General features: G+C 48.2%; 2 protein-coding genes across 2 annotated transcripts; one reads left to right on the top strand and one right to left on the bottom strand.

The window, feature by feature from the left end:
- The first annotated feature begins 239 nt into the window (after nt 1-239).
- Nucleotides 240-14619, top strand: NCR3LG1 (natural killer cell cytotoxicity receptor 3 ligand 1). The gene is given in 6 exon segments (XM_043901918.1): nt 240-733; nt 1664-2011; nt 11528-11854; nt 13404-13512; nt 14255-14548; nt 14550-14619. Coding segments are annotated over 6 exon segments (1233 nt in total). The 5' UTR covers nt 240-633; the 3' UTR covers nt 14605-14619.
- A 7185-nt stretch (nt 14620-21804) lies between these two features.
- Nucleotides 21805-24998, bottom strand: KCNJ11 (potassium inwardly rectifying channel subfamily J member 11). Its single transcript, XM_043901883.1, has one exon. It carries the CDS (start codon nt 24028-24030, stop codon nt 22864-22866), a length of 1167 nt encoding a protein of 388 aa, XP_043757818.1. The 5' UTR covers nt 24031-24998; the 3' UTR covers nt 21805-22863.
- Nucleotides 24999-26807: the final 1809 nt, after the last annotated feature.

Here is a 26807-nt window from a genome sequence, read left to right as displayed (position 1 = left end):
GATACTAGAGACAGTCCGCCGGTCCGCCCATCTGTCCAAGGTCCGCCCGCCCCTCCGCGCGGCCGCCCCTCCGCGCGGCCGCCCCTCCGCGCGGCCGCCCCTCCGCGCGGCCGCCCCTCCGCGCGGCCGCCCCTCCGCGCGGCCGCCCCTCCGCGCGGCCGCCCCTCCGCGCGGCCGCCCCTCCGCGCGGCCGCCCCTCCACCCGTGCGCGCATCCCTCCGCGTATCCGCGCGTCCGCGTATCCGCGCGTCCGCCCCTCCGCCCGTGCGCGCGTTCCTCCGTTCCTTCGCCCTCCGTCGATCAACACATTCGCCAGTCCGCCCCGCGCTGCGGAGGCGGGGATTGCGTGTCTCCCGACCCCGCCTCATTTTCTGCCGTAGGTGCGACTGAGCAGGCGCTCGCCGAAACTTTTCCTTCTTTGGGAACGGAGTTACCAAGACGAATTCGCAGAGTTCTGCAGAAGGGGTCCAGAGACCTAAGTAGGTGAACGTGCGCCCTTAGTTAAATACGCCTACAGTTCGGTCTGGACGCGAGAGAATACACTTTCCACCCACTTCTTAGGTGCTGCTCTCTCTTAAGAGGAAAAAGGAAGAAAGAGGAAGTTCGAGGCCTCGGTTCCGCTAGGCACCGGCAATGGCGAAGAGGGCGGCTGGCCGCGTGCGGTGGGGCTCCGTGTGGCTGCTCTGCGTTCTGATGTCGGTGTTGGAGCTGGAGCACTTTCAGCTAATAGCGGGTAGGACGCGAGGGAGAGAAGGAGGGAGGGAAGACGGGTAGCCGTCGCTAGGCCGTGAGATCGCGGTCGGCTGGGTTAAGAGCGGAGAATAACCCGGCGGTTAGGACTTCGGCTTTCAGGAAATACTGATTCGTCCACTGATTGAATAATTGTATACTGAATCCCTGCTTTGTGCAGAGTCGCCTCGTGTAGGAGCCCGAGAACAAGTGTTTCCTCAAGTTTGTGCCCTGGTGTTCTGTAAAATTCTTTCTTCCTTGCATCATCCTAGTTGCTGTAACTGAGGGAAAAAATAAAGGATGTGAAATGAGATTACTCTGGGACTTCCCTGCTTGTCCAGTGGTTGAGATTCCACGCTTCCACTGCAGGAGGCAGGGATTCAATTTCTGTTGGTAGTAAACTAAAATCCTTCATGACACCCGTGGTGGCCAAAAACAAAAAACACTCAACAGAAACCTCTTCAACAGGGGAGAAGGAATTGGGCCATGGATCATACTGGCTGAGAGTCCCTTAAATCCCCTTTAAAAAGAAAAAGAAATAGACTCCACCGCATATCAGTGACTTCACTGAAGTCTTTACTGAGAGTGCATGGGTATAACCGAAAGTGGGGTACGCCTGTTGGTCCCTCAAAAGCTAGTGACGAGGCCAGGTTGGTGGAAAGGAAACTGCTTTATTTTGGATATTGGCAGATTGGCTGGGTGGATGGAGTGGGGGTGGGGTTGGTGGGGGGAAGGGAAAAACAAAGTTCAAGGATTTTATGTGGATTAATGAGGGGCCATGAACTAAGGGCTTTTGTATCTGAGGATGCCCCCCTGCGACCTGCCCCCCACCCCCAAAAAGGGGAAGATGTTCCCAGTCACGTGATTGTGTTTTAGAGTACCAGGACTATGTTTCTTTCAAGGGTCTTCCATAACCTTCTCTTGTTGGCCACAGGTTTACTGCAAGTGGAGATGGCGGGGAGGACTCAGATGGTTTTCTTGAATGAAAATGTGACTATCTCTTGCAAGATCCCTGATTCCCCACACCTGGACATCAACAGTATAGGTATCACCTGGTTTCAAAAGACTGGAACTTCTGAAACTGACACCAAACTGTTTGAGTATTTTGGAAACCACAGAGAGGCATCCCAACGTGGAGCCAGTGTGTCTCTACGGAGTCTGCAGAGGGGAGATGCCTCATTGCAGCTGCCTGGTGTCCGGCTGGAAGATGCAGGAGAGTACCGCTGTGAGCTGGTGGTTACTCCTCAGAAGGCACAGGGGACTGTCACGCTGGAGGTTGTAGGTGAGTGCCTGAGGGCAGTGCCCTGTGGTTTCCATGGTGATGGGGCTTGTGGTGGAGATGTGGATGGGCTGAGTGGAGCAGAAGTTTAGAGCCTGGGCCTGGGAGTCAAATAGACATAGGTTTGAGTCCAGGATTCCATGGACTTCTTAACAACTTTGGGCAAGTTTTTAATCACGCTGAAACTCTAAACACATGTAATAGTATTTTTTCTCAGAGAATTGATTGTAGGGAAGTGGCTATGAAAAATGCAGGTAAGATAGCTAGTAGGAAGCTGTTGTACAGCACAGGGAGCTCAACTGGGTGTTCTGGGATGCCCTAGAAGGGTGGAATGGGGGGTGGGGTCAAGGGGCTCAAGAGGGAGGGAATATATGCATACATAGAGCTGATTCACGCTGTTATACAGCAGAAATTAACACAACATTGTAAAGCAATTATACTCCAATTAAAAATTTTTTTTAAATGCAGGTAAAATGCTTAGACTAGAGCGTGGTCCATTTTAAGTGTCAGTAAAAGATAGCCACAGTAATTAGATAATTTCCCTGGTATGTCTAGCAGTGAACGGCGGCTGCGTGGTGCTAGACATACCAGGGATATTATCTAATTACTGTGGCTATCTTTTACTGACACTTAAAATGGACCACACTCTATGCTAAGCATTTTAATTGCTTTCAAAGATGGGCTCAATAAAGGACAGAAATGGTATGGACCTAACAGAAGTAAAAGATATTAAGAAGAGGTGGCAAGAATACACAGAAGAACTGTACAAAAAGATCTTCATGACCCTGATAATCACGTTGGTGTGATCACTCACCTCGAGCCAGACATCCTGGAATGGGAAGTCAAGCGGGCCTTAGGAAGCATCACTATGAACAAAGCTAGTGGAGATGATGGAATTCCAGTTGAGCTATTTCAAATCCTAAGAGGTGATGCTGTGAAAGTGCTGCACTCAATATGTCAGCAAATTTGGAAAACTCAGCAGTGGCCACAGGACTGGAAAAGGTCAGTTTTCATTCCAATCCCAAAGAAAGGAAATGCCGAAGAATGCTCAAACTACTGTACAATTGCACTCATCTCACATGCGAGTAAAGTAATGCTCAGAATTCTCCAAGCCAGGCTTCAGCAGTACGTGAACTGTGAACTTCCAGATGTTCAAGCTTGTTTTAGAAAAGGCAGAGGAACCAGAGATCAAATTGCCAATATCTGCTGGATCATCAAAAAAGCAAGAGAGTTCCAGAAAAACATCTGTTTCTGCTTAGTTGACTGTGCCAAAGCCTTTGACTGTGTGGATCACAATAAACTGTGGAAAATTCTGAAAGAGATGGGAATACCAGACAACCTGACCTGCCTCTTGAGAAACCTGTATGCACATCAGGGAGCACCAGTTAGAACTGGACATGGACCAACAGACTGGTTCCAAATAGGAAAAGGAGTCCGTTAAGGCTGTATACTGTCACCCTGCTTATTTAACGTATATGCAGAGTACATCATGAGAAATGCTGGGCTGGAAGAAGCACAAGCTGGAATCAAGATTGCCAGGAGAAATATCAATAACCTCAGATATGCAGATGACATCACCCTTATGGCACAAAGTGAAGAAGAACTAAAGAGCCTCTTGATGAAGGCGAAAGAGGAGAGTGAAAAAGTTGGCTTAAAGTTCAACATTCAGAAAACTAAGATCATGGCATCTGGTCCCATCACTTCATGGGAAATAGATGGGGAGACAGTGGAAACAATGGGTGACTTATTTTTTTGGGGGGCTCCAAAATCACTGCAGATGGTGATTGCAACCATGAAATTAAAAGACGCTTGCTCCTTGGAAGGAAATTTATGACCAACCTAGAAAGCATATTAAAAAGCAGAGACATTACTTTGCCAGCAAAGATCCATCTAGTCAAAGCTGTGGTTTTTCCAGTAGTCATGTATGGATGTGAGAGTTGGACTATAAAGAAAGCTGAGTGCCAAAGAATTGATGCTTTTGAACTGTGGTGTTGGAGAAGACTCTTGAGAGTCCCTTGGATTGCAAGGAGGTCCAACCAGTCCATCCTAAAGGAGATCATTCCTGGGTGTTCATTGATGTTGAAGCTGAAACTCCAATACTTTGACCACCTGATGCGAAGAGCTGACTCATTTGAAAAGACCCTGATGCTAGGAAAGACTGAAGGCAGGAGGAGAAGGGGTCGACAGAGGATCAGATGGTTGGATGGCATTACCGACTCAATGGACATGAGTTTGGGTGGACTCCAGGAGTTGGTGATGGACAGGGAGGCCTGGCGTGCTGTGGTTCACGGGGTCGCAAAGAGTGGGACATGACTGAGCAAATAAACTGAACTGAACTGATATGTCTATAGTTAGCCTTCACTGAAGGGATACCTCTGAAAGGTAGCTAGGGAAGGAGAGCAATTTCACTCTGGTTCCATGGATCTGAATCCTATTCTGTCTGACTTGGCTGCTTCCAAACTGAGTGATTGGTCAGTCATTTAATATCTTTGCCTGTGAATTTTCCCACTCAAAATGAGGTGACAAGTGTAACCTGCCTCATAGTGTTCTGAGGATTAGATAAGCTCATGTACGAAAATGCTCGACCAGTGCTGTTGTAAGGCAGGTGCTCAGTCATGACTTACAACAGCAACATTCTTCCCTAAACACCTTTTTGAGCTCCTGTTTCTGCTATTATAAGTATGTTGGATTCTCTGTGGATGGGCTTGGGGCTGCCATAACAAAACACTACTGACTGGGTGGCTTATACAACAGAAATTAATTTTTGCACAATTCTGGAGTCCAGAAGTCTGAGATCAAGGTGACAGCAGGGTTGGTTTCTTCTGAGACCTGTTTCTTTGGCTTGTAGGTGGCTGTCTTTTCCCTGTGTTTGTGTATCCTAATCTCCTTCTATAAAGACATGTGTCAGATTAGGGCTCAACCTAATGATCTCTTTTAACTTAGCAGCAACCTCACTAAAAACCCTATGACTCAGCTTTTGCTTGTCTGTAAAGCTTTTGATTTCTCCTACATATTTGAATGAGATCCTTGCTGGGTATAGTAATCTGGGTTGTAGGTTTTTCTCTTTTGTCACTTTAAGTATGTCCTGCCATTACCTTCTGGCTTGAAGAGTTTCTATTGAAAGATCAGCTGTTATCCTTATGGGAATCCCATTGTATGTTATTTGTTGGTTTTCCCTTGCAGCTTTTAATATTTACTCTTTGTGTTTGATCTTCATTAATTTGATTAATATGTGTCTTGGGGTGTTTCACCTTGGGTTTATCCTGTTTGGGACTTTTAATGGACCGGAACCTGGTGGTCTGGAGTCGACGATGAGAAAGTGAAAGAAGGAAAGAGGCTAATATTCCCTGGGTTACACAGCCGGTCTTTGCAGTCCAGGGAATCAGTCAGAAATAGAGAGAGAGAGAAAGACATGGGGACCCAAGCTCTGATGGAGCAAAGGTGTTTTAATCAACATGGTGTGGGCATATATACTGTCTTACAAGGTAGTTATTCTCAGCAAAGATAAAGATTAAAATTCCAGACTTACAAAACATAAGGTGATCCATATTAAAGAGAGAGGGTTGTAAACAATCACTTTTACCGCATGGTTCATAAGAAGGAAGGGGGTACTTATCACCGTATTGAATAACTAAGGAAGGACATACCTGGATTCCTCAGCCCTGGGGGAGGCTTGCCTCTCTTCTTAATTCCTGTTAATAAGGAACAGGGGATTCATGACAGATCCAGAACAGCACACAAGAAGTCTCCTGTTAAATGCTTCCTGACAGGGACTCTCTGGGTTTCTTGGACTTGGGTGGCTATTTCCTTCCCCATTTTTGGGAAGTTTTCACCATTATCTCCTCAAGTATTTTCTCATGGCCTTTCTTTTTGTCTTCTTCTGGGACTCCTATGATTCGAATGTTGGGGTGTTTAACATTGTCCCAGAGGTCTCTGAGGTTGTCCTCATTTCTTTTAATTCATTTTTCCTCTCTGCTTCATTTATTTCCACTATTCTATCTTCCACCTCACTTATCCTATCTTCTGCTCAGTTATTCTACTGTTGGTTCCCTCCAGAGTGCTTTTGATCTCAGTTATTGCATTATTCATTATTGATTGAATCTTTTTTATTTCTTCTAGGTCTTTGTTAAACTTATTTCTTGCATTTTCTCAATCCTTGTCTCCAGTCTATTTATCTGTAACTCCATTTTGTTTTCGAGATTTTGGATCATCTTTACTATCATTATTCTGAATTGTTTTTCAGGTAGACCCCCTATCTCCTCCTCTTTTGTTTGGTTTGCTGGGCATTTATCATGTTCCTTTACCGGCTGAGTATTTCTCTGCCTTTTCATTTTGTTGTAGATTGCTGTGTTTGGGGTTGCCTTTCTGTATGCTGGGAGTCTGTGGTTCCTCTTTCTTGTGGAGGGTCCTCCCTGAGGGTGGGGTTGGACGAGTGCCTTGTCAAGGTTTCCTGGTTAGGGAAGCTTGCGTCGGTGTTCTTGTGGATGGAGCTGGATCTCTTCTCTCTGGAGTACAATGAAGTGTCCAGTAAGTGAGTTTTGAGGTGTCTGTGGGTTTGGTGTGACTTTTTTGTGCTCAGGGTTATTTTCCTGCTTTGTTGGAGAATTTGCCTGGTGTGTCTTGCTCTGAAACTTGTTGGCTGTTGGGTGGAGCTTGGTTTCAGTATAGGTATGGAGGCTTTTGGATGAGCTCTTGTCGATTAATGTTCCCTGGAGTCAGGAGTTTTCTGGTATTCTCAAGTTTTGGACTTAAGCCTCCTGCCTCTGGCTTTCAGTCTTATTCTTACAGCAGCCTCAAGACTTCTCCATCCATACAGCACTGATGATGAAACATCTAGGTTAATGGTGAAAAGATTCTCCACAGAGAGGGACACCCAGAGAGGTTCACAGAGTTACATGGAGAAGAGAAGAGGGAGGAAGGAGATAGAGGTGACCAGGAGGAAAAGAGGGGTAGTCTAAAGGAGAGAGAGCAATCTAGCCAGTAATCAATTTGCTATGTGCTCTGCACAGTCTGGATCACCCAGAGAGGTTCATTGAGTTCCATAGAGAAGAGGGAGGAAGGAGATAGAGGTGACCAGGAGGAGAAAAGGGGGAGTCAAAAGGAGAGAAGAGCAATCTAGCAGTAATCAGTTCCCTAAGTGTTCTCTACAGCCCAGAACACCCAAAGAGAGTCACAGAGTTAAGTAGAGAAGAGAAGGGGAGGAAGGAGATAGAGACCTGGGGGAGAAAAAGTAGAGTCAAAAGGGAAGAGAGCAATCAAGCCAGTAATCACACTCCTAAGTAAAAATTCAAACTGAAGATTGGATTCTTAAAGGTACAGAATTGATAACAAATACTAAAAAGCAAAGATTAAAAATCTAGAGTAGAGGTCAGACTCTCAAAAATACAATATTAAAAATACAAAACAAAATCACAAAAATTATTAAAAATATATATATGAAATTTGCTTTAAAATAGCATCTTTATTTTGCAAGGTAGTAGTAGGTTTTAAAAATGAAAATTAAGGGAGTAATAAAGAACTTAAAAACATTAAAAAATGATAATAGTAAAATATATCTAGGAATTTCTCTGGAGCTGTTGAGGGCAGTGTGGGGTCAGTTCAGTTTCAGATAGTTCCTTGTTCCAGCTTGTATTTCTTCTCAAGGTCCATAGGCCCCTTCCAATGCTTAGTCAATGCTAACTACAGGGTTTTAATCTGTTGCACCTGTCACTTCCAAAGCAGTTCCCTCTTTGTTTATTTTGGCTTCCTCTGTTTGCAAGTCTCTTCAGTGTCTAATTTCCACCCTGACACAAGGGGGCGATGGTGGTTACTTATTTAGGCTCACTTGTTCAATTGTGCTGTGGGGAGGGAGGAACACTGCGAACAAATATCGCTGGTGTGTGTGGGGAGTGCTCGCAGTGTATGGACCACACTGGGTTTGCTCCAGCTCACGGCGTGTGTGCTTATATGATTCAGCTATCTCACTGCTGGGCATGCACACTGAGGAAACTGGAATTGAAAGAGACATGTGTACCCCAGTGTTCATCATAGCCCTGTTTACAATAGCCAGGACATGGAAGCAACCTAGATGTCCATCGGCAGACGAATGGATAAGAAAGTTGTGGTACATATACACAATGGAATATTATTCAGCCATTAAAAAGAATACATTTGAATCAGTTCTAATGAGGTGGATGAAACTGGAGCCCATTATACAGAGTGAAGTAAGCCAGAAAGAAAAGCACCAATACAGTATATTAACACATATATATGGAATTTAGAAAGATGGTAACGATAACCCTGTATGTGAGACAGAAAAAGAGACACAGATGTAAAGAACAGACTTTTGGACTCGGTGGGAGGAGGCGAGGGTGGGATGATTTGAGAGAATAACATTGAAACATGTATATTACCATATGTGAAATAGATCACCAGTCCAGGTTCGATGCATGAGACAGGGTGCTCAGGGCTGGTATACTGGAATGACCCTGAGGGACAGGATGGGGAGGGGTGTGGGAGGGGGGTTCAGGATGGGGAACACATGTAAATCCATGGCTGATTCATGTCAATGTATGGCAAAAACCACTACAATATTGTAAAGTAATTAGCCTCCAATTAAAATAAATTAATTAATTAAAAAAAAAAACCCTATCTCTAAATATAGTCACAGTCTGAGGGACTAGGTTTAGGACTTCAACATATGAATTTGGGACAGGTTAAATTCAGTATAACTGGGGGGCAGTATCTGTGAGCTCCTCACAATTGCACTGAAGACTTGGAATGTTTTGTACATTTCAGTTTTGGAGGTGGGGATGTATATTAGAATTCCTCTGCAATCGATAGCCTAAAATAAAAGTTTTTTTTTTTTTTCCAAAAATTAAATAAAGAGACTTTTTTTTAAGAAGAGGTTTAGATTTATGGAGAAATTGCAAAGATAGTACAGAGTTCCCATATTACTCTTGCCTCCACACCTTACTTGCCCTATTAACATCTTGCATTTATGCTATATTTTTATAATTAATGAACCAATATTGATACATTTTTGTTTATTAAAGTCCATAGTTTATTCACTTGTAGCTCAGTCAGTAAAGAATCTGCCTGCAGTGTGGGAGACCCGGGTTTGATACCTGAGTCAGGAAGATCCCCTGAAGAAGGAAATGACAACCCACTCCAGTATACTTCCCTGGAAAATCTCATGGACACAGGAACCTGGTGGGCTGCAGTCCATGGGGTCACAAAGAATAGGGCATGACTGAGCAACTAATGCTTAACTTACTTACATAGTTTATTCAGATTTCCTTAGTTTTTTTCTCCTGATAATTTTTTTTTTTTTTGCTCTGAAGGCTATTTTTTCAAAAATAGTTTTATTTATTTATTTGTTTTTGGCTGTACTGGGTCTTCATCGCTCCATGGGCTTTTCTCTAGTTGTGGCAAATAGGGGGTGCTTCTCATTGCAGTGGCTTCTCATTGTGGAGCATGGGCTCTAGGGCACATGTGCTTAATTATTATTTAAAAGTCTCTATCTGATAATTCCAAAATCTGTGTCATACCAGAGTTTGGGTCTGATGCTTGCTTTGTCTTTTCATACTTTTTGGCATGCCTTGTAATTTTTTGTTGAAAACCAGATGTTACATATCAGGTAATAGGAACCGAGGTGAATAGGCTTTTGGTATGAGAATCTGTGTTTCTTTGGCTAGGAGTTGGACTGTGTTTAATGTTAATGCTGTACCTATAGGTGCCAGAGACTTCAGTTCCTTCTGGTGTCTTCCCCCCCCCGCCTTGTTTCCTTTGAGTTTCCTCATGAGCTCCTTCTGAAATAGAGCATTCTGGGGCTCTGTTGATGTAGTGGTTAGGTGTAGAGGGGAAGCTGTTTATAATTTTCTGATTAAATCTCATTCTTTGAGTTGCCTGAGCCCCTAGACTGTCTCACCTTCACAAGTGTTTCTAGGTGAGACAGGAAGGCGAGAGGGGGCTGGAGTTGGCTAAACATCACTGTCCCAGGTCAGATAAGACTTTGGCAAATTCTTTTTCCTTAAGAGCATCCTTCATTGTGGAGAATGCACTGGCTGTATATATATAAATACTTAACTTTTATTTATTTAATTACTTAGTTTTGACTGCTCTGGGCCTTTGTTGCTGTGCCCGGGCTTTCCCTAGTTGCAGCAAGTAGGCGCTACTCTCAGGCTGTGGTGTGTGGGCTTCTCATTGCGGTGGCTTCTCTTGTTGCAGAGCACAGGCTCTGGGGTGCACAGGCTTCAGTAGTCATAGTGCATGGGCTTAGTTGCTCTGCAGCATGTGGAATCTTCCCAGACCAGGGATCAAGCCCACGTCCCCTACATTGGCAGGCGCATTCTTAACCCCTGGACCACAAGGGAGTCCTGGGTATGTTTTGAAATAGTTACTTTTCTTCTCTTCCCTGCTCAAAAGAGGAGGGGATTTTCTTGAATCTTCACAGTGAGAGCCTGGTGGGATTCTTGGAGGTACAACTCATGAAAGTGTGTGGCCCGCTCGAAGGCTGGGCCGCTAGGAGTTCTTTCCTCTCAATCTAGTCCACACTCATCCTCTAGCAATTTATCAGAGTTAGTGCTTATGTGTGTCAACCAGTTTATTACTCTAGTACCTTCTGCTCAAGGTTTTATGATCTTGGCCATGATTCTCTCAATCTGCCTGTCTCCCTTGTTTATATGGAGGTGGTTTGCCCTGTCACCTCAGTTCTCTGATGAACTAAGGAAAGCTGTGGATTTTCAGTTTGTTCAGCTTAGCTTTCTTTCCTGTTCCAAGGATAGAAATGATGACTTTCAAGATCTTTACATGTGAGAGGGGAAGCCAGAGGTCAGCAGTGATTTTAAGAAGGCGGCTTATTTTCCTTTCACAAAAATGTAGCCAACCCAGGGCAGATATGGCAGTGCTCTGATCATCTGGGACCCAGGATCCTTTTATCTTGTCACTTTGCCGTCTTCAAGCTGCATTTCCTCCTTTTGTTTAGAAATGGCTTCTCTGTCCCCAGCCATGATATACTATTCCAGCCATTCTGTAGAAAGAAGGAAGTGGAGGGGGAGAGATACTGTTCTTTTCTTTAAGATACCCTTGTTATTTCAGGATACTTCTTAGAAGTTGCTCTCATCACTTCTGATTACAATAAAACTTTCAGACCCTTAGTTCACATGACTACACCCAGCTGCAGAGGAGGGTGGGAGAAGTAGCTTTAACTTGGAGGTGTCATGGAAGAATGGAGACTGGCAGCAATTAGTAGTCTCTGCCCACATCAGTGTTTATTCCAAGGGTTTCCTCAGATTCCCAAAGGTATCTATGACACAAAGGGACTTAAGAAACTCTGCTTTATAAAACTGCCTGAGATTTGGGGTCACAGCATATCAGTACCCCACTGGCACTGGGACCAACGTACCCAGAACATTTAGTCTAAGCAGAATACCATTCAGTTTATTTCACTTTTCTGAAGGCTTGCCATGGGTCTGACATTGAGCTGATAATAAGCAAATCTCTACCTACCCTCAAAGAATGACTTCTCTCCCCTGGCAGCTCCACCAGTCAGCAACTTGTCTGAACAAGTCATGATGAAAGATAACGAGGACAAACATATTTTCTGTACATCAAGTGGGTTCTACCCAAAGCATATTAACATCACGTGGAAAAAGTGGACCCAGAAGGATCCCCAGTTCCGGGAGTTTTCTAAGAACATCACCACTGACCGCATAGTCGAGAATGAGGATGGTACATTTAATATCACTAGCCACCTGAGGCTGACGCCATCTCTGGAAGACAATGGGACCATCTATCAGTGTGTGGTATGGCATGTATCCTTGCCCACAATCCAGAGTTTCGACTTCCACTTGATTCTACATCCAGGTAAGCATCTTCTTGGACATTTCCCTTACTCTTCATCTTGAGGGGAGGATCATATAAACTTTGGTTATATAGGGAAGGGGAGAAAGACTGGTCTGATTTAGCTCAGCCTCAGAGTCAGCAGTCCAGATTAGGTCCCTAAGCCAGGACAGATGGTCTAATAGGTAGACAGATGGTCTAATAGGTGACCTGGCTTCTATGGTCATGGCTCTGGTCCTAGGTGGGGATGACCCTGTTTGTCCAATGCATCTGCATAGAGCTGAGAGAGGTAATGAAGGCAGAGACTGACTGGTGGCCCTGAGGAATGTGGTCTGGGTGTGCCAGATGGGGCTTGAGATGATCCTGAAGGGAGAGAGACATTGTTCTTGGAAATAAAGACTAGGGATTGTGTGGGTAGTATGTGCACAGATGTGTTTAGGGTGTCTCTGGAACATGGGGAATATGAAATTGAAATATGCTTTGTGTGTTTAGTATTAGGGATTTGTCTGGGCTGGGTGATATGTATACATCTTAGCCAATTGTTGTTGTTTAGTCGCTAAGTTGTATCCAACTCTTTTGTGACCCCATGCACTGTAACTCGCCAGGCTCTTCTGTCCATGCGATTTCCTAGGTAAGAATACAGAAATAGGTTGGCAGGCAGATTCTTTACCATCACCAGTCACCAGGTAAGCCCTCTTAGTCCATATGGACTGCTGTAACAAATTGCCACAGACCAGGTGGCTTGTAAGTGCCTCCTCAGGTGGTGCTGTGGTAAAGAACCGCCTGCCAATGAAGGAGATGCGGGTTCAATCCCTGAGTTGGGAAGATCCCCTGGAGAAGGAAATGGCAACCCACTTCAGTATTTTTACCTAGGACATCCCATGGACCAGAAGAGCCTGATAGGCTACAGTGCGTGGGATCGCAAAGAGTCAGCCACGCCTGAGTGACTGAGCATGCACATGCACGCATGCGGGTGGTGTATAAGCAACAGAACTTCATTTCTCACAGTTACAGAGGCTGGAATCCCAAGATTAGTGGCCAGCATGGTTGAGTGAGAGCCCTTTTGCAGGTTTCAGACTTCTCATGCTGTCCTCACAAGGTGGAAGGGGTGAGGGATCTCTCAAGGTCCTCCTTTATAGGGCACTGATCTCACTCCTGAGTGCCCCATCCTCATGACCTAATCACCTCCCCAAAGCCCTGTCTCCTAATGCTATCATGCTGGGCATTAAGATTTCAGCATTCACATTTTGAGGGGAGAGTGACATTCAGACTTCAGCCGTTTACAGGTGATATAGGATGGTATAGTGGTATGGAAGCTTTAAACATGTGCCCAGCACGTGCATATTGTATGTAGTGTTTGATATTGCTGTATTTCTGATACTTGCTAAACAGGCTGTTTGGCGTCTGGAGGTGTAAGTGATAGGATGGAAGAGGGCAAAGACATGTGGCAGAAGGTTGGTGGTACTATCTCTGACAGAAGATGACATACAACCACACAAATCCTAGAAGCAGTCATGTGGTCTCTTTGCCCCCTGCCAGTATGCTTCCTCTTAACGTTTTCTTCTTTCCACAGAATCTGAGAAGAAAACTTACTGGTTCTATATTGGAATGAGCATATTAATTGGACTGATCATTATTGGACTGATCATTATTGGACTGATATATCTTTTTCTTAAGGAAAGGTAAGGGGCTCCAAAGCAAAGTTTAGCCTTGTGTTTTGGAGTAGGCTCTGGGAGTTCAGAATTTATTGCCAGTGCATGGTGTTGGAGAGCTCTCAGGATTGATGCTGGAGTGTTCTAAGTGTATTTATGATGTATGACTTTTTTTGATATGTTGGGGAGGAACTGTCTCATCTGGTCTCCATGTAGCAGCCTGGGACTCTGGGAAGATGTGCTGTAAAGCCCCTCTGCCTCCTCCTGATTAACTGGCTCACTGTGAATCAAGACCTCATTGTTCACCCCAGGCCTGTGAATGATATATGAGCTGCAGTGTTACTGTCACATATAGAGTCCATGGCTCAGAGAGGGGATTTCCTTCCCCACATATTTGCGCATATTTTGTTAGTAACTCAATGGGATAACTTACCACCCAGATTATACTGGTTTAACCAAGAATTTCCAACCCTAGTGAGGGTGTTTCCAATCTAAAACATGTTTCCAAACATGTTATTCCCTATGGCCCAAATAGCAAATAAAACAACTCAAACTGTTGTCGAGGCCAGTTAAAATGCAGTTAAATGCTTCTGGGTAATAAAATTGCCCGCAATTATTTACAGGCCTGCCAATGCAGAATCTGTGCAATAGCTAGTATATCTCATTATAAATGCTTTTGGAAAAGCAGACCAGTCCATTCATCAAGAAAAAAGTCTGTTTGTCTAAAGTTGGCCAACTGATTCATAGGACTTACTCTCCTGATTTAACCTAGGTCAGCAAAATGCTGGAAATGCTGCCTGCTGGAGGATGAGGAGAGAGGGTCTGCGCTCAGTGTTGTCCAACTCTCCATGACACTACGGCCTGTAGTCCACCAGGCCCTTCTGTCCATGAAATTTTCCAAGCAAGAACACTGGAATGGGTTGCCGTTTCCTTCTCCAGGGGCTCTTCCCAGCCCAGAGATCGAACCCAAGTCTCCTGCATTCCAGGCAGATTCTTTACTGCTTGAGCCATTGGGGAAGCTGGAGGATGAGAGACACTGTAATCAGAGACTTCTGGAGGATGAGACTCTCGAAGCTGGAACTGGATCAGATGACCGCTTCCTCAATGTATCAACAAATCTAGCTAAGACCCAGAGGGATGGGATGGGGAGGGAGGTGGGAGGGGGGTTCAGGATGGGGAACACAGGTAAACCCATGGCTGATTCATGTCAATGTATGGCAAAAACCACTACAATATTGTAAAGTAATTAGCCTCCAACTAATAAAAATAATAGGGGGAAAAAAAAGCAAAAAAAAAAATTCTGGCTAAGATCATCAGTACCAACAGAACTGACTCTTGAGTGCATGAGACTTATTTTTCAAAGCCACTTGAAAAATAAAGCAGTAGAGTGGCTTGTCACACAGTGAAAGCTGACTGATACAGCTCTTCTGGAAGCTGGATTTTGACCCAAAAGTGTGATTGCCATGGAGATGTGCTGCTGAGACCCCCTCCAAGAGAGCTTGCTACGAAGAGCCTACTTAGCCACCATGTTCCAGCTATGGCATCTCAGGTATCTGCTGTAGTTTTCAGGCTTACTTGAAAGCTAATGTCATGCTATCCCTCACTTATCCCTTCTTCCTCCCTTCACAGATAGCAGACCTGTGTCAAAGTTTCAGTCAGAACTGTACTTACTTCCCTCTGATTTACCCTGTATGTATTTCTATTCTCCAATAACAATGGCATAGTGAGAAAAACTGGAATTGATCAAGGGAAGTAAGAGTACATAGAAGCAGGGTTATGTAATGAATTGTGTAGTTGCATATGCACTTTGTATCACTGCTTCAATTATTGGCATCAATGCCTGGAAGGACCTAAGGACAGGGGAAAGACAAGTTTACACTCCTGTACCCAAGTTGGCCAGTTTAGGTGACCTGCCTTTCATATCACTCCAGAGTGGAAATAGAGTAGGGTGTAGGTAGATGAAGATATGCAATGCCCCAAGCCAGGTGGACCTGGCAGAGAGGATGCCAATTGTAGGGAAAGAGCAGTCGGTGGTGGCAGTAGTCAGGCTCTCTCTTGTTCTACAGCCTCTCGCTCTTGCCCCATGTTTGGTAAATAATGATTATGTAAGAGCTGAGATCACTTACAGCACTGTGCATGCATGTCATGAGGTACTTCTTGGCCACAGGCTGCTTTTGTTCTGTAAGTATATATAAGCTCCGCCTGAAAAGCCCTGGAGGCTGCATTAAGGCTACATTATGGCTATGTTAAAGTTATGTTATGGCTGCTGCTATGGGTGCTGTGCCAGTCAGGAGAGAATAAATGTGTCTGCAGTTCCTATAGCTCCTTGCGTCTTCTTCCAGCCTCTTAGTTCACACCTCACCTACCCTGGGTTCAGCGAACAGTGCATATAATGAGATACAGCAAGACAGCTGGTATAGTCAGCAGGATACAGCAAGACACCAATACTCTAGGTTCTAATGCAAGAAACCCACTCTCTGGAACCCAGTTTTGACTCTAATCCCATTGTTTGGCCTTTCCCCAACTCCTTTCAAGTTGGAACAGATCTGTTGTTAATTCAAGCCTACCCTAATCTGGGGGTCAGCAGCATTCATGTCTTCTTCCTCCAGGTCTTCTGCATGTCTTAGCACAATAAGGTGTCTGACACTAGCCCTGGGGAGACTTCAGAGGTGAACCCAGATACATATGGGGAGCCAGAGCTACTCTTTGCAGCAAGCACTCTAGGAAAGTTCTCCCTAAGAAAAGATGTTGGAGAGGAACTCGAGAGCAGGACAGAGCTGAGAGGATGATACATGAGGAGAGTGGGTTCGTAGAAGCTGGCTGAGTCCACCCTAGCAGAAAGACCAGAGGGCCACCTAGGTGGGCCACATGTGGGCTGTGTGGTGACTGGCTGGAGATGCCAAACCCAGAGGCATTAGGCCTGAGCAGTTTTTCAGAATGTCTAAGTAGATCATGAACTCCTTATTGCCAAATTCAGACTTAAACTGAAGAGAGTAGGGATAACCACTAGACCATTCAGGTATGACCTAAGTCAAATCCCTTATGAATATACAGTGGAAGTGAGAAATAGATTTAAGGGACTAGATCTGGTAGACAGAGAGCCTGATGAACTATGGACGGAGGTTCATGACACTACAAGAGGCAGGGATCAAGACCATCCCCATGGAAAAGAAATGCAAAAAGGCAAAATGGTTGTCTGAGGAGGCCTTACAAATAGCTGCGAAAAGAAGTAAAAAGCAAAGGAGAAAAGATATTCCCATTTGAATGCAGAGTTCCAAAGAATAGCCAGGAGAGATAAGAAAGCCTTCCTCAGCAATCAATGCAAAGAAATAGAGGAAAACAACAGAATGGGAAAGACTAGAGATCTCTTCAAGAAAATCAGAGATACCAAGGGAACATTTCATGCAAAAATGGGCTCAATAAAGGACAGAAATCGTATGGACCTAACAAGCAGAAGAACTAAAAAGAGGTGGCAAGAATACACAGAAGAACTGTACAAAAAAGATCTTCACGACCCAGATAATCACAATGGTGTGATCAGTCACCTAGAGCCAGACATCCTGGAATGTGAAGTCAAGTGGGCCTTAGAAAGCATCACTATGAACAAAGCTAGTGGATGTGATGGAATTCCTGAAAGCTATTTCAAATCCTGAAAGATGATGCTGTGAAAGTGCTGCACTCAATATGTCAGCAAATTTGGAAAACTCAGCAGTGGCCACAGGACTAGAAAAGGTCCATTTTCATTCCATCCCTAAGAAAGGCAATCCCAAAGAATGCTCAAACTACCACACAATTGCACTTATCTCACACGCTAGTAAAGTAATGCTCAAAATTCTCCAAGCCAGGCTTCAGTACTACGTGAACCGTGAACTTCCAGATGTTCAAGCTGGTTTTAGAAAAGGCAGAGGAACCAGAGATCAAATTGCCAATATCCGCTGGATCATCAAAAAAGCAAGAGAATACCAGAAAAACGTCTATTTCTGCTTTATTGACTACGCCAAAGCCTTTGTGTGGATCACAGTAAACTGTGGAAAATTCTGAAGGAGATGGGAATACCAGACCACCTGACCTGCCTCTTGAGAAACCTGTATGCTGGTCAGGAAGCAACAGTTAGAACTGGACATGGAACAACAGACTGGTTCCAAATAGGAAAAGGAGTACATCAAGGCTGTATATTGTCACCCTGCTTATTTAACTTACATACAGAGTACATCATGAGAAACACTGGGCTGGAGGAAGCACAAGCTAGAGTCAAGATTGCTGGGAGAAATATCAATAACCTCAGATATGCAGATGACACCATCCTTATGGCAGAAAGTGAAGAGGAACTAAAAAGCCTCTTGATGAAAGTGAAAGAGGAGAGTGAAAAAGTTGGCTTAAAGCTCAACATTCAGAAAACTAAGATCATGGCATCTGGTCCCATCACCTCATGGGAAATAGATGGGGAGACAGTGGAAACAGTGTCAGACTTTATTTATTTGGGCTCCAGAATCACTGCAGATGGTGACTGCAGCCATGAAATTGAAAGATGCTTGCTTCTTGGAAGGAAAGTTATGACCAACCTAGATAGCATATTAAAAAGCAGAGACATTACTTTGCCAACAAAGGTCTGTCTGGTCAAGGCTATGGTTTTTCCAGTGGTCATGTATGGATGTGAGAGTTGGACTATAAAGAAAGCTGAGTGCCGAAGAATTGATGCTTTTGAACTGTGGAGTTGGAGAAGACTTGAGAGTCCCTTGGACTGCAAGGAGATCCAACCAGTCCATCCTGAAGGAGATCCAGTCCTGGATGTTTATTGGAAGGACTGATGCTTAAGCTGAAACTCCAATACTTTGGCCACCTCATGCGAAGAGTTGACTCATTGGAAAAGACCCTGATGCTGGGAAGGATTGGGGGCAGGAGGAGAAGGGGACGACAGAGGATGAGATGGCTGGATGGCATCACCGACTCGATGGGCATGAGTTTGAGTAAACTCCTGGAGTTGGTGATGGACAGGGAGGCCTGGCGTGCTGCGATTCATGGGGTTGCAAAGAGTCGGACACGACTGAGCGACTGAACTGCACTGAACTGAAGTAGGCTAGTTTCTCCAGCCCAGCAGTTCAGTTTCACTACTGGAAGAGGGTGGCTTGGCTTCCTTTCTCTGCTGAGCTCAGGACTGAGACCCAGGACACATGTCACAACATGTGTGAGTTGGAGACACGGATGGCAGATGTGCAGCGTCAGTCTGCACTGCCACCCAGCTGGCTGGAGCGGGAGGAGCCTACAAGGCACGGACCTCAGTCCACATGAAGAAGGCAGAGGATGGAGGGTTCTTCATAGACATCAGTGGGAAAAGGTGTCAGTGAGGCCCTGTAATAGGGAAGGAGCTTTGTATTCTCCTGTTAACCAATAACAGGCTGTTGCCTATAAGGTTGAATTATACATAATGGCCCATCCCTGGGAAGCCTGCCTTTCAGGTAATGAGTATTGAGCTAAAATACCTTTGTTGAGCTCAAAGGAAACATCCTGATGACCTACGAATGACTGCAGAAAGGAAGAAATGAACACATCTCTGGAGGATGACCAGAACCAGTAAAGTCGTTTGATTTTTACTTCCTCCCATTGCCTGAATTCTAACTCAGACAAGATGGTTCTGAGGGGCATGAGTCCACCATCTTCCTGGGCTACTGACTTTCTAAATAAAGTTGCTGTTTCTTGCTCCAACAACTTGTCTCTTGATTTATTGGCCTCTCATGTGGCAAGCAATATGAGCTTGGACTCAGTAGCAGTCCCTCTGGCTCCTTTGGTGTTTGGACATGATCCGGGCTGTCACTTATAGATGAGTCTGCATCAGTCTCAAATCTAGGACCTTTCTGAGTTACACTTTCCCTCTTGTTCTTGGTCTAGAGACATCTGTCTGCCGGTGGTGGTTTTTGACAACCGAGAGCAAGGTGACACCTCTAGTAAAAGGTGATGCTCAGGTCATTGGGATCGTGCAGCGATGGGAAAGGAGAGAGCTTTGGTGTGAGACAGACTCAGGTCCAAATCGTGGGCCTGTCACTTACTAGCTGTATGATCTTAGCAAGTGACCCCCAAGTCCAATCCCATTTCCTCATCTGCAAATTGGGAGAAGAGCGCCTCCCTCAGCACTGGACCACAGTGACATGAGACATCCTTTCTGGGGGATCTGCACACAGGATGTGGACGAGCTTAGACTGCTCCATCTGTTCTCACATGACGCCCTGGAGGCAGAATATCAGAAACAATTCTCACAGAATTTCCTGCTAGGCTGAGGGGAGCTTACGGGAACTCTTCTCTCTATAGTTAGACAAGTGCCTTAAAGAGATGGATGCCCGCCTTAGAGATGGGAGCACTGTTAGTGGACAAGAACATTTGTGGGGTGGTCAAGGAAGGTCTGGTCCAGGTGCTCCCTCCATGCCTGGAGCTTTTCAGCTTTTCCCTGAGTTAAGCCTAAAGGCTAGGGGTCTCACAGGGTGAAAAGCCTAGGACTAGTGATTTCTGATTTTCTGGGATCAAGTAGGTCTTGTCTGTGGCCAGCAGGTGGTGCTAAGCCCTCAGTCCTGCCATTTCACTATCCCCCGCTGTTTAAGGTGTATGAAGGAGTGGAGGAAGGGTACTCTGAATGGTCCCCAGGGAAGGTGCTGCCCAGACGCTTCTCATTAGTGAGTCTGGCCCCCTCCTCTGGTCTTAAGGACAGCTAAGCTGAGTCTTTAGACTAAAAACCAGGCACTGTCCCCAGAACTCTGGACCAACTTTGAACAGCTTTCTCATCTCCTTCCTCTAAACCAGAAACAAGTCAGCACAGCAAGAAATCTGTGTGTGTGTGTGTGTGTGTGTGTGGAGGGGGGGGAGTCTCTGTGGGTACAGGGATGGATGGGGGGGTGTGGTGTGTGTGTCTGTGGGTACAGGGATGGGGCATCTTAGAGCTTGAACCAGCAGTTCCTTTGTCCTTCAGCCCTGCCTCTGGAGTAGCCTGGGACAAACTCTCACTGATCCAGCCAAAGCCCCCTGCAGGCCTCACACTGCACCATTGACCTTGACTCGTCCTGTACATTATTCATCATTCACTCATTCAGCACTTGCTCAGTGACAGTCACAGTGCTCAATCAGCCACAGTCCCTGACCTCAAGGAGCCATGGACTTGGGAATGGGGAGACAGACCCACAAACACTGGCAAATGTGGAATGCCCACAAGCACAGAGGAAGGGACAGGACCATCACTTTCTAGAGGAATTAAGGGAGGCTTCAAGGAGGCATCATGGTGACTTGGACTTTTATAGATTTCCACAGGGAGAGATGAGGCCTGGACAGTCCAGGCAAAGGGAATAACATCATCTAAAGCTCAGAGGTAGGAAGATCAATGCTGTATGCAGGGAGGGGATATTGAGGCTGCCAGGGTGGTGGGTGGTTACATAGGGTCCTGGCCAGAGAACAGTAGGCTGTAACGACTAGAAGTCAGGCACAGCCTGAAATGACTGGTTATGGGTCTAGCCTTGACCAGAAGGTAATGGGGAACCACTGGAGGCACTTGATGTTGGAGAGAATGAAGTCTTTTAATAAGACCACTCTGGTCACCACATGGCAGATGGAGTCCAGAGGGTTGAGATAGAGAAAGAAGCACAGGTAATAGGTGCTGGCACAGGCCCTGTCGTCAGGGTCTGAGCTGGATGGGGACATAGTGTAGAAGGTACATTTAAGCACAGAAACTCCTCACTAGGGGACATATAATAGCACTTTCTCTCTTAGCATTCACTTGCTCAGTTGTCTCATCACGTAGCTGATTCAACAGCAGTCTCAACAGTTAACATTTATTGAGCACTTACCATGGACGAGGCACTCAAGCATTTGACATATGTTCTTCATTTACTCCCAAAACAATTCTATAAGGTAGGTACTATCAGTAGCCCCACTTTATAGATGAGGCAACTGAAGCACAGACAGGTTACATTAGGTGAAGCCTGAGAACTCGAGCCAGGGTGTGAACGAAAGCACTTGTTTTGAGAGCTAATGCTCCAGTCGCCACAGTAAGGCCCGTGACGTCCCCGCCTCTTTCCTTGAGCACCTTAGCCTCCTGGCAGATCCCTGGGAGGGGAGGCAGGGCTCAGGGCTGCAAGCTTTATCAGTGCCCAATCGAGACGGTTAGACAGGCTGGAAGGGCTGGGCTCCCAGAGGCAGAGAAGGGAAGTGTCCCTGAAGGGCGGAAGAGGACCAACCCCAGGTCCCTTTCCTGGCCTCCCAGCTAGGGTCCCTGGAGCCTCTGAAATGTGGGCTGGCAGCAACCAGCCCCTGCCCTCCCTGCCCACCAGCAAGAATAGCCCAGAGTTTAGGTCACAAAGGGGTAGGCTTTATTGACGGCAAAGAAGGCAGAATTCTGGGCAAGTACACATAGCACTGCTCCAAGAGTCTGGCTTGGGGTCAAGCCGGTCACAATCAATGGCCTTTTAGCCTCAGGGACCTCACCCACCCCCACCATCCTGTGCTTTCCACCATTTCCTCTTCTAGCAATCCAAAGGCTCTCTTAGGACACCCTCTTGACAAAGTGAGTGGCAGCCCCTGGTGGGGGGCCAGGGCAGAGCACAGGCCAGGCCTGTGGTGGACCCAGGACCCCAGTCTCTCTCAGCCTGTTTCAGTCCACAGCCTCCCAGGGTGGGGGACAGAATGGGAGCAGGCAGGTGCGGCAGCTCTGGGCCATGGAGCCCCCATTAAAAGAGCTTTGAGGTCAGCGGCAAGCAGCCCATCTCTCCTCCTCGTGCCCGAGCAGGGCTCAGAAAGCTAAGCCCCTCAGTGACGTTTCCTATCTGCTGAGCCTGCCCCGGGGGCAGGGGCTCCCCATCTCCAGCCCTCCAGCTCGACTGTGCTCCCTCATCACCTGCCCTCCCTAGCAGGCCAGGCCCACCCTTTCGTCCATCACTTTTTCAGGGACCAAGTAGGGGCTGGGGCCTCACTGCAGGCATCTCTTGGGGCCACAGAAACGGGGCAGCAGGCCTTCAATTTGGAGCCTGTTCTTCCCCAGCCACCTGCCCAGCTTGCGGCCAGTCAGTCGTGGGGGCCCAGGACTAGATGGAGACCCAACTTTAGGGCCTGACCCTTTCCACAGCTCTGTCAGTCTAGGGCAGGGGAGGGGGATGAGCCAGTCCTGAGTTAGGGCTGGGAGGAGCAGGGACAAAAATAACCCAGTGCAGGCTCCTGCTGAGGCCAGAAATAGAGTAGCGACAAGTGCCTTGTAACACCCTGGGCGAGCAGCAGGCAGGGAGGCTGAGCTGGAGGGCCCAGCCTCATACCAGGTCCTGGCCTGGCCAAGGGGCCCACACCACGTCCGCTCTACATACCATGCCACACTGGCGTGCGCACACATAAGGAGGGGCCCCAAAGGAGCAGAGTTCAGGACAGGGAGTCTGGAGAGATGCTGAACTTGGGCTTGGCCTTGGCCACGGCCACACTGCGCTTGCGTAAGGGCCCACGAGCGAGGGTCAGGACATCCAGCAGGGTGGGGTCCTCCTCAAGCTGGCGGGCCGTGCAGACTGGCGTGGGCACTTTGATGGTGTTGCCAAACTTGGAGTAGTCCACGGAGTAGCGGCCATCCTCCTCGGTCACAATGGGTACAAAGCGTTGGCCCCACAGGATCTCGTCGGCCAGGTAGGAGGTGCGGGCCTGGGTGGTGATGCCCGTGGTTTCCACCACACCTTCCAGGATGACGATGATCTCAAGGTCCTGATGGTGGTGCAGGTCGCAGGGCGCCAGGTCATAGAGCGGGCTGTTGGCGTCAATGACGTGGTAGATGATGAGCGGAGCCACCAGGAAGATGCTATTGCCACCCACACCATTCTCCATGGGGATGTCCACCTGGTGGAGGGGGACCACCTCACCCTCAGGGCTGGTGGTCTTGCGTACCACCTGCATGTGGATGGTGGCACTGATGATCATGCTCTTGCGGAGGTCACCCACACGCAGCATGAAGCAGAGGCGGCCGTGGCGCAGGGCGATGACTGCATGCTTGCTGAAGATGAGGGTCTCGGCCCGCCGGTGGGCCTGGGCCGTCTTCATGAAGATGCAGCCCAGCATGATGGCGTTGATCATGAGCCCCACGATGTTCTGCACAATGAGGATCAGGATGGCCAGAGGGCACTCCTCAGTCACCATGCGGCCGCCAAAACCAATGGTCACCTGGACCTCAATGGAGAAAAGGAAGGCAGATGAAAAGGAGTGGATGCTGGTGACGCAGGGCACAGCGGCACCCTCGCCAGGGGCCAGGTCACCGTGGGCAAAGGCGATGAGCCACCAGACCATGGCAAAGAGTAGCCAGCTGCACAGGAAGGACATGGTGAAGATGAGCAGCGTGTATGGCCACTTGAGATCCACCAGTGTGGTGAACACGTCCTGTAGGAAGCGGCCTTGCTCCCGGATGTTCTTGTGGGCCACGTTGCAGTTGCCGTTCTTGGATACGAAGCGGGCTTTCCGCTCACGGGCACGGTACCGGGGCTCTGCGGGGTCCTCGGCTAGTCGCGTGAGCACATACTCCTCGGGGATGATGCCTTTGCGGGACAGCATGGCTCCAGGGACCACCAGGTAGAGGCCTCCCCCATGGAGGAGGGGGACAACCCCTGACTGAGCCTTCTCCCTACTGTGGGGTTCCCGCCCTGGGACCACCCTCAGTCTGCACTGGTCTTACTTCTGAGATGCCTCTCCAGCTAGACTCGACTCATCCTCACCTCCACCTGGCCCCTGCTTCACTTCCTTATACCAGCCTCACACCTCAGCCCACCTGCCCACTGCCTACTGAATCACCTCCACTCTGCCTGTTCGACACCTGGCGCTGGATCCCAGGTCAACTCTCCTCCAGCCGCTGGCGACCCCTAGGCGTCTTCCTAGGACCCCTTCTCCCCACCGAGCCTTCCTTCTCAACCCACCTCTCCCACCTGGGAACGTCACACCTCCGGATCTTACCGACTGACCAGACCTCACACAACGTCCACCGTGTCTCCTGTCTGGCCCATTTCTGCCCTGGGCTCCCCTCCAAGCTCCAGTTTCACACGGTCTCCCCTCCAGGTACGCTCCCTCTTTTCCTACCCCACCCCGCGAAGCGCTCTCGCCGATTTGCGATGCGCCCTCCAGCTCTCGTCCTCTCTGTCTCCTTGGGATCCTGCGCCCTCCAGAGTCGCCCGTCCACCCGGCCCCACTCCAGATCCCCTCGCCCCGGCGCGACCCGGCGGGGCTCAACTCGGAGTGGCGGCCTCCCGGCCCCGCGCCCGCCGCACGCACGCCGGCGCCGCTCCCCCGCCCGCCGCTCCGTCCCTGCCCCGCCCGCCCGTCGCCACAGCACCTGCTCCTGCTCCTCAAGCTGCAGTCCTCGCCTCCCCGCCCCCTCCTGCCGCCCGGGCGCCCGCGGCGGGTCGTTCTGCGGCCCGTCCGTCCGTCAGTCGGCCCGCGGAGACCGACCTGTGCTAGGTGGGGTAGAGGATTGAGGACACCGGGCGCCCGGGGCGTGGAGTGGGGGCCGGGGGCCGCCAGGGGGAGCCCGACCTATTCCTGGGCCGGAGGGCGGGCGGGCCCCGGCGCAGGCCCCGCCCCTCGCCATTCACCACCCGCGCCTGCCTTCTCCCGAGCTCGCTGTCTGGCTTGGGGACTTTGCCCAATCAGATGGACCGAAGAGGTTCCTCCCAGCCTTCACACTAGGAAATTAGGGCGGGGTGAGGGGCGTGAAGGGAGTCGCGACCCGATCTCCCTTTCTAGGGGCAGATTCCCTGTGGTCCTGGCTCTCCTACTCCAAATTTCCCATCCTCGGTTGTGCCAGTATCCGCCTGGGCTTTGTGGGTTCCCCGCGAAATGAGATAGAGGAACTGTGTCACCAACCTGGCGACTGGGGCGGGGGGCAGATTAGGGGGCGGCGGGGAGGGGGGAGGGGCGCAGATTAGGTGGATGGAGGACTTCTCAACAGACGGCTTCTCCTTGGCGAGGCTTTTTAGTATTTTCTGAGTCACGGATTCTTTGGGAATCTGATAAAAGCTACGGACTTCCTCCCCGGAAAAAAGTACCTTAGTAGGTGTAAAAACACAGTTTAACACCCACTACAGGGAATGCTGGATGCTTAAGCCCAGAAGCCTGGGTGGTTGCATCTTATTCAGTCATGACCCATCCTTTTAAAACCACCCCTGCAGTTTAAAGAGGGTTTGAGCTACCGGCGCCTTCCAGGATGGCTCAGCAGTAAAGAATCAGCCTGCCAATGCAGGAGATGCAGAAGACACAGGTTCGATCCCTGGGTCTGGAAGACCCCCTGGAGAAGGAAATGGCAACCCACTCCAGTATCCTTATCTGGAAAATCTCATGGACAGAGGAACCTGGCGGGCCACAGTTATGGGGTTGTAAAGACACGGCTGAGTCCGCACGCACTTAAGCTACTGGTGCTTGCTTTACACCTCCTAGGGTACATGATTTTGTCTGCCTTAGGTTATTGGAGGCACCTGGGTCTGAGGAGATGTGTCAAAGGGCTGTTTTGGGCACTGTGTGTGGGGGGCGCAGGGAGGGCTCAAGTTTTTGGCCTGAAGAGGAATGGTGTTTCTACTGCAGGCATCTACCTTGGGTTGTTCTGTGCCTTGGGCTCCCTCTACTACTCATGGTAAGCATGATTTGGGGCTGTGTTACCAGAGATGCAGATGAAGGCAGGAGGAGAAGGGGATGACAGAGGATAAGATGGTCGGATGGCATCACTAACTTGATGGACATGAGTTTGAGCAAGATCTGGGAGTTAGTGATAGACAGGGAAGCCTGGAATGCTGCAGTCTATGGGGTTGCAAAGAGTCAGATATGACTGAGTGACTGAACTGACCAGAGATGCAATGCTTAGGATGGGGAGGGGAAAACAGGATGAGGAGAGAGGGGAGCTCAAGGAGACAGAGTTACACAGGAAACCTCGGGGGCAACTACAGCTGTTCAGCCATCAGAAAAGGAGCCTTGGAGAGCCTTCCCAGGGAGTTTGGGTACTATTGCCAAAACCCTTGGTGTCCAAGGGGGATGGACTAGTTATTTTGTGTGGCTCAAAATATAGAATTGGTATAGACAGTGAGTGGAACAGAGGCAGGCTTTGATTTCATGTATGGAAAAGAAAGTGAAAGAAAGTGTTAGTCACGCAGTCGTGTCCACCTCTTTTGCTGCCCCATAGACTGTAGGCCACAAGGCTTCTCTGTCCATGAGATTTGCCAGGCAAGAATACTGGAGTGGGTTGCCATTCCCTTCTCTAGGGGATCTTCCCGACCCCTAGAGGCAGGTGGGTTCTTTACTGTCTCAGCCACCAGGGAATCATCATACATGTATGGAAAAGTCAGTTCTAA

This window comes from Cervus elaphus, chromosome 1, assembly GCF_910594005.1.
Source record: "Cervus elaphus chromosome 1, mCerEla1.1, whole genome shotgun sequence".
Classification (NCBI taxonomy): Eukaryota; Metazoa; Chordata; class Mammalia; order Artiodactyla; family Cervidae; genus Cervus; species Cervus elaphus.
This window is presented reverse-complemented; position numbering and strand designations above follow the sequence as displayed.